Below are 8,064 nucleotides of genomic sequence, written 5' to 3'. Positions count from 1 at the left end.
GAGAGGAGAACCTTCCAGAAGAACAACCATCTCTGCAGCACTCCACCAATCAGACCCGTATGGTAGAGTGGCCAGACAGAAGCCACTCCTCAGTAAAAGACACATGACGGCCCTCCTGGAGTTTGCCAAAAGGCACCTGAACTCTCAGACCATGAGAAACTAAATTCTCTGGTCTGATGAAACAATAAAACCCAGTCCAGAGCATTCAGAACCTCAGACTGGGCAGAAGGTTCACCTTCCAACAGGACAACGACCCTAAGCACACAGCCAAGATAACAAAGGAGTGGCTATGGGACAACTGTCAATGTCCTTGAGTGGCCCAGCCAGAACTTGAATCTGATTGAACATCTCTGGAGAGATCTGAAAATGGCTGTGCACCGATGCTCCCCATCCAACCTGATGGAGCTTGAGAGGTCCTGCATAGAAGAATGTGAGAAACTGCCCAAAAATAGGTGTGCCAAGCATGTAGCATCATACTCTAAAGCCCCGTTCACACCAAGAACGATAACTATAAAGATAACGATATTAGCGTCCACACCAGCGAACTATATCGTCTGTTTATTCTAAGCGCACGCGCGTCTGCCGCTTTAAATTCTCAAGCTCGTTACAGCAGGATGGAATCTGATTGGCTGTCAAATTTTTTTTTTTATCGTTCATCAGCAGGAGAAAAATCGTTTTGAAAGTGATTCCAACGATATCGTTTCTCTTTGTCTTTATCGTTATAGTTGTGGTGTGGACTCTGCTATTCTTTAATATTGAGAACGATTTTTATAACTATATCTTTATCGTTATCGTCCTTGGTGTGAACGGGCTTGAGGCTGTAATTGGTTCCAATGCTTCAACAAAGTATTGAGCAAAGGCTGTGCATACTTTTTTTTTTTGTTGTTGTTGTTGTTGTGTGGGTTTTTTTTTTTTTTTTTGCGAAGATTTCAAACAAACTTCTTTCACGTTGTCATTATGGGGTATTGTTTGTAGAATTTTGAGGAAAATAATGAATCTAATCCATTTTGGAATAAGGTTGTAACGTAACAAAATGTGGAAAAAGTAAGTGCTGTGAATACTTTCCGGATGCACTGTACATTATCTCCTGAGGCCAGTGCATATAAAGCAGACCGCAAACAGGCCTTTGTTGTGCGAATAGATCCAGATCTCACTATGATCTTTATCTTGGCATAAAACAGTCACATCTGTTTCACAATTATCTTTCAAAGAGGTAGTCACGGGTTATGGCCCCATTTCTCCTCCCTCACCCTAATTTAATTTCAGACTCCCCATTTAACAGAAGCTTTTCAGTAAAGGTCATTGTGTCATTGTTGTAAATGCGACACCACCTGAGCCTACTAATACGTCAATGCAAAATGCAAAAGAGGTCTGAAGTGTTTGAGACCGTTTAGATAGGAGGTCACAGAAAATAAGTAATGCGACAGAGACCTCTGGTGGAAAGTTTAGGCATTTTCAAGCAATGCGTCGCCATTTACACTTTGATTTACATATTTAAAAGCTTAACGTATAGGGAAACTATGTATCTATAACTGTAACCGTGTAGAAAATGAAATGCACTGTTTATTTATTTATTTAAAATCTTTCTAAATATTTCGTAACAAATGACTAGTAATTGTGCTTTCCGCTCTCAAATATGGTGAAAATGTTACCTCTGAAACCTGAATATATTAAGAAGACACACAGGATTTTCATTCAGGCGGTAACTAAAGGTCGAACAGATTAGCCTATATTTAGAATCTAGTAATCATGTAGATGCCCATAACCATGCAACCATGAAAGGTTACTAAATTATAATTGGACCGCTCCTCATGCATATTAATGAGTAAAATGGACGCGGAGATTAACAGTGAAAGTTGAGAAACATTGATATTATACGACAAATCCCTTATGTTAATACTATAATAAGGAGACCTTCTTAAAAAGCATTACGAAAGTCTTGAATGTAAAAGGTATGTGCTTTGATTTGCTTTGATTTGTGACAGATTGTGTCGCGTTGAGTCGCTCCCGGTTAAAGGGGTCATATGATGCTGCTAAAAAGAACAGTATTTGGTGTAATGAAATGTGTTTATGCGGTTTAAGGTTAAAAAAACACATTATTTTCCACATACTGTACATTATTGTTTCTCCTCTATGCCCCGCCTTTCTGAAACGCGTCGATTTTTACAAAGCTCATCGGTCTGAAAAAGCGAGGTGTGCTGTGATTGGCCAGTTATCCAGTGCGTTGTGATTGGCCGAATACCTCAAGCGTGTGACGGAAATGTTACGCCCCTTGCCATATTGTGATGATGCCCTGTCAGGCCGGAGCAATGATTCAAAAACATGAAAACCCATTATAAACGAGGTATTCGTTGCATCCAGTGGGGACATAATTATGGATTATAATAACTTATACTGTCTTTTTACGCGTTGCGTTGCATCGCGCAGAGCTGTAGTCAAGTCCAGCTTTTTCGAGTCCAAGACCAGGACTAGTCAAGACCGAGTCCAAAGAGGTTCGAGTCCAAGTCAAGTCCAAGTCCAAAAGTTTCGAGTCCAAGTCAAGACCGAGTCCAAATGAGAGAAAAAAAATGATTTTTCCTCTTCAAGACCACATACTTAACTATTGATAATGTGTGTGATGCGAGAGACAGCATATCTCCTATTCTAAGAAAATCATTTTACATTATTATTTGTAATGATCAAAAAGCATGTGCAAAGTAACAACTCTGTAGGACAGGGGTCTCCAAACTAGATCCTGGAGGGCCATTAGCTGGTTCAAGTGTGTTTAATTAGGGTTGGAGCTAAACTCTGCAGGACACCGGCCCTCTAGGACCGAGTTTGGAGCTGTAGGATCAAATTATTTTTATTTACTTTATTTACATTTGATTTACTTTAGGTATAGCAATTTCACACAAGCTGAAGTGCAACTTCACATTTTCAGTCTTTTTATTATAGTGTAACAATATTGTTATACAATATTATACAATATTATATACAATATATTATATATATTATACTACTTTATAATAATAATTGTGTATAACAATATTATAGTCTAACAATAACATTCTGGGCTGCCAATGGAAAATGTAACAAATAACAAGCAACACAGGTGTCACTAAAAAATTTACAAAACATTTTAACTCCAAAATGACTGCAATGAACATGTTCCCATTCTTGAACTTATTACTTGTAATAAACCAAAGGAGCATTTTCAACAAAAAAACTAAGTAATAAACATGAACATCTTCAGCTATCTATGTGTGTGTGTGTGTGTGTGTGTGTGTGTGTGTGTTTGCCTTAGGCCATATAATATATAACATATTCAGGAGTACCAGTCAAATCAAAATCCCCCAGGGGATTACCAACACAGTTTTAGTGCAGAATTGGATGCAAGTATGGGATAGCAGGACCCTGACCTGAACTGGCTCTGCATCTAATCCTCATACTGTACATTCTCAGTATTCTTTTCTGTTTTACAGAAGTCCATTGTTGCACTTGAGAAATATAAGAGATGAGAGCATTTTTGATCCTAGGCTTGCTCGATGGGGCCTCATAAGTAGTCCTCCAGCACTAAAAACTCTTTCAACTGGTGCTGAAGATGCAGGGACAGACAGCACTTTAAGAGCAAGAGCATGCAAATGTGGGTATTTGTCCTTGTTGTGAGCCCAGAACATAAGGGGGTCCTCCTCTATCGGAGAGCTCTGGATGTGTTCAAAGTATTTCATTACCTGAGTGACAATGCTTGCCTCAGTGGGAGTGCTATGTTTCTTTTTATGAGTTCTATACTTTGCCAGGAGTCGTGGAATTTTGGAATTTGGTGGAGAATGAGGTGGTTCTGCTGTAGGTCCCTCTCTGGCATGGATATTTTCCAGGTCAGCCTTTTCTGCTTCAGCTATCAAGCAGTCTGGAAGAAATAAAACAAAAATACATACCTTATTAATCAACTTGAAAATATAATGTAATGTGTAGTATCAGTACTAGTAGTACCAGCAGAAGTAGTATTAATAGTAGTAGTAGTAGTAGCAGTTAAAGTAGCTGTAGTACTAAGTCTTTATACAATATTATACAAATATTGTTATACAATATTATATATATTATACTACTTTATAATAATAATTGTGTATAACAATATTATAGTGTAACAATAACATTCTGGGCTGCCAATGGAAAATGTAACAAATGACAAGCAACACAGGTGTCACTAAAAAATTTACAAAACATTTGAACTCCAAAATGACTGCAATGAAATGTTCCCATTCTTGAACTTATTACTTGTAATAAACCAAAGGAGCATTTTCAACAAAAAAACTAAGTAATAAACATGAACATCTTCAGCTATCTATGTGTGTGTGTGTGTGTGTGTGTGTGTGTGTGTGTTTGCCTTAGGCCATATAATATATAACATATTCAGGAGTACCAGTCAAATCAAAATCCCCCAGGGGATTACCAACACAGTTTTAGTGCAGAATTGGATGCAAGTATGGGATAGCAGGACCCTGACCTGAACTGGCTCTGCATCTAATCCTCATACTGTACATTCTCAGTATTCTTTTCTGTTTTACAGAAGTCCATTGTTGCACTTGAGAAATATAAGAGATGAGAGCATTTTTGATCCTAGGCTTGCTCGATGGGGCCTCATAAGAAGTCATCCAGCACTAAAAACTCTTTCAACTGGTGCTGAAGATGCAGGGACAGACAGCACTTTAAGAGCAAGAGCATGCAAATGTGGGTATTTGTCCTTGTTGTGAGCCCAGAACATAAGGGGGTCCTCCTCTATCGGAGAGCTCTGGATGTGTTCAAAGTATTTCATTACCTGAGTGACAATGCTTGCCTCAGTGGGAGTGCTATGTTTCTTTTTATGAGTTTTATACTTTGCCAGGAGTCGTGGAATTTTGGAATTTGGTGGAGAATGAGGTGGTTCTGCTGTAGGTCCCTCTCTGGCATGGATATTTTCCAGGTCAGCCTTTTCTGCTTCAGCTATCAAGCAGTCTGGAAGAAATAAAACAAAAATACATACCTTATTAATCAACTTGAAAATATAATGTAATGTGTAGTATCAGTACTAGTAGTACCAGCAGAAGTAGTATTAATAGTAGTAGTAGTAGTAGCAGTTAAAGTAGCTGTAGTACTATAAAACACTTAAAAACTAATTTTTATAAGTTGGCTTTTAATTAGTTTTTTATGGTTTTATTCATAAATTATTTTTTTTAGATTTGTATTGTCTTATCTTTTTTTATTCATTTTTCTTACATTGCATTTAAGTTATGTCTGTGAAGCACTTCTTTTTGAAAAGTGCTATATAAATAAAATGTATTATATTATTATAGCAGTAATTCATAGTAGTAGTAGTAAATACAAGTCCTTACAGGAGGACACACAAACCTGTCAGCGACTTCCGCACCTCCTCCCTTAGTCTCTTTATAGCAACAGTGCTGCCACTGGTCCTCACATCCATGTCGACCCAGCTCATTCCAAACTGAGGGTCCAACATTGCAGCTTGTGCATAGATTTCATGACTAAATGGTGCATCAAAGCTATGGTCCTCAGGCTCTGCCATATGAAGTGCAATGAAGATGCCTGAGAACCTTTGCTGGAGTGACTCCCGGAGTGCTCTGATCAATGGCCTGCAGAGGCTCTTTGGCGAATCCATCTGAATTAGATGAGTGTTCAGGTCAAGCACTGTTGGAACAACCATGCTGATTGTGATGATCTTTTCTCCCTCTGTTAATTCAGTTGCTTCAGCAAAAGGTCCAAGAATCAAACAAAGTTCTCTCAACTGGGCCCACTCTCTTGTTGTGATGACAACATTCTTAAAGTCAGGAGAGCACATTTCTGTCAAGGTGGTGTGATCCAGCTCCGTAATGGCCTTTATTTGCTTGAAGGTGGAATTCCATCGTGTTACAGTGGCCACTGGAATGCTTTTGCCATTGCCAAAGACTGCCTCAAACTTGTCTTTGAAAATTGTGCTGCTATGCAGTAGAGTTGCAAGCTTTGACACTTTGGACATTGCTTGAGAAAGGCACTTCACCTCCTTTAATCCATCGCCCACTACTAGCTGAAGACTGTGAGCAAAACAGGACAGCCGTTGCCGGGAACCTAGGGTAAAGTTCCTATCCAACGGTTCACCAACCATGTCCTCCTCATCCTCACTATCATCAGAGTGGTCTTCTGCCATCACAAATTTAAAAGCTTTTTTCATGTTAGATGCGTTATCTGTGATAATAAATTCTACCTTATCATTTATATTGTATTCTTCCAATATTTCATCGAATGCAGCTACAATGTTGTCAGCACTGTGACGCCCTTTAAATCTTCTGCAGTCAAGGAGGAAGGACTTCAGAGTGTATTCATTAGCTGTGGAGTTACAAACATGAGCTGTTACTCCTAGGTAAGACCTCAAGGTGCGATCTGACCATATGTCAGCCGTAACAGAGACGAATTTCTGATCTGCCAGACTGGATTTGATACACTCTTTGACTCTGGTCACTAGTTGAGGTATCTGTTTGAAGGCTATGGTTGATCTGGCGATTGGGGTGTACCTCTCAGCAATGGTGTGTAGAAAATGTCGGAAATGTTGATTCTCTACTATTGATAGGGGCAGGCAGCAGCCAATGATGAGGTCATGGATGATGGCTTGGTTGATGGCAAGTTGCCTCGATGAAGAAGCACTGTACACTGGAACTTGCGATGTTTGCCGCTGGAATGTATCAATGGTCGGCTGTGACGCCCCCCCCTACCCCCTGTCGCTGACCTGCCCGATACTGCTGCAGCCTGGAAAGAAGAAATGCAGTATGAGGATATTAGTGCTGAAATTGAATAACAGGAGATCAATCAACTTTCTTTTTAAATCATTATAGCAGACATATCCACTGATTTGCATTAATTTTGCCTTTCTAATAGTCCTGCACAATATGAGGAAATTCTGCTATGTGTGATAACAGTGGAGTTTTTTTTTGTTTTTTTTTGCAATGATGATTACTTGTGATAAATAAATGAATAATTAACTGTGCATATTAGGGCCAACAAATAAAACAAATTTTTTTTTTTTTCAGCGGTGAGCATTACAACCAATAGCGAGTCAAATACAAAGGCTAATTCTTATGTTCAGGATGCCTTCCGGCTCAACTTACCTCTCTTTGTGGTGTCTTTGCAGGTGCCTTACGAAATTAGATGTTGTTCCACAGGTTTCTGCAATAGTTTTGTTGCAAAATTTGCAGTTGGCCTTGTGTTTCTTCTTCCGTGCCCCGTCGAAGAATTCTCTGTGGTTTGTAAAACCATACTGTATAATGCTGCTGTTTGCTGACATCGTGTCTGTGGTCAAAAATTTAAATGATTGATGCCTTCTCACAGCGCACAAGTGCACCACGGGTCATGTGACAAGAATCAACCAATCAGCTTCATCCTTTCCGTAACTAAATTGAAAGCTAAGCCAAGACGGAGAAACAGCTGATCATAGCTGTACAAGGATAGCCAATTTTTAAAATAAATTTAGTAGCAGAGCTACTGCAAGGGATTTTTTTGTGCTGGAAATCCATTTATCCTTTGCTGAAACTTCCGCGTATTCGAGCGCAGGTCATGATTGCTTAGCAACGGCAGACGCCACGGGAGCGCAAGCATAGAGCGCAGGCTACAGAGTGCTTTGGAAAGAAGGAGAAAGCGGCGCGCCTAGCGTTTTCCACGCGTTTTCAGGCGCGACATGCAAATATGGTTTTGTTTTGAAGGAGAAAAAAAGCATATTGCTGGACTCGGTCGAGACCAACGAGAACATTTGGCGAGTCCAATGACCAAGTCCGAGACAAGTCCGAGTGCAAACACCAACGAGTCCGAGACAAGTCCGAGACGATAGAAAAATGTCTCGAGACCGGACTCGAAAACAAAGTAGTTTCACTTTCACAACGAAACACACGGCGGCCTAGAGTGAGCGGAGGCAGGCGGGCTTGAGAACGGCGCGGCCGGAGGATTCGATGAAGGAGCGGCTGGCAGGCTTGCTGCAACCACATGTGAAAACCGATCTGGTGATCCACAGCGCAAACAACAAGCACTACTCTACACTGCCCAAAAAACTCGCTTTAAATATATAAA

The 8,064-nt window shown here is 40.0% G+C and overlaps 2 protein-coding genes across 2 annotated transcripts in view; one reads left to right on the top strand and one right to left on the bottom strand.

Moving 5' to 3' along the window:
• The first annotated feature begins 1,842 nt into the window (after positions 1–1,842).
• The window catches only part of LOC107739539 (interferon-inducible GTPase 5-like), a 10,971-nt gene continuing 4,749 nt past the window's right edge, over positions 1,843–8,064 (top strand). The window contains exon 1 of the mRNA XM_016551688.1: positions 1,843–1,952. The gene's annotated coding sequence lies outside the window, so the exon portion shown is untranslated. The remainder of the gene's footprint in view (positions 1,953–8,064) is intronic.
• LOC107739540 (zinc finger BED domain-containing protein 4-like) lies at positions 4,340–6,057 on the bottom strand. Its single transcript, XM_016551689.1, has 2 exons — positions 5,365–6,057; positions 4,340–4,971 (listed from the first exon to the last, which is right to left on the bottom strand). The coding sequence occupies exons 1-2, from the start codon at positions 5,987–5,989 to the stop codon at positions 4,628–4,630; spliced, it is 969 nt and encodes a 322-aa protein (XP_016407175.1). The 5' UTR covers positions 5,990–6,057; the 3' UTR covers positions 4,340–4,627.

The sequence above is a fragment of the Sinocyclocheilus rhinocerous genome, unplaced genomic scaffold (genome assembly GCF_001515625.1).
Source record: "Sinocyclocheilus rhinocerous isolate Xijiao unplaced genomic scaffold, SAMN03320098_v1.1 scaffold314, whole genome shotgun sequence".
In the NCBI taxonomy this organism is placed as follows: Eukaryota; Metazoa; Chordata; class Actinopteri; order Cypriniformes; family Cyprinidae; genus Sinocyclocheilus; species Sinocyclocheilus rhinocerous.
Note: the sequence above shows the minus strand (reverse complement) of the source record. Positions and strands in the feature narration are given on the sequence as shown.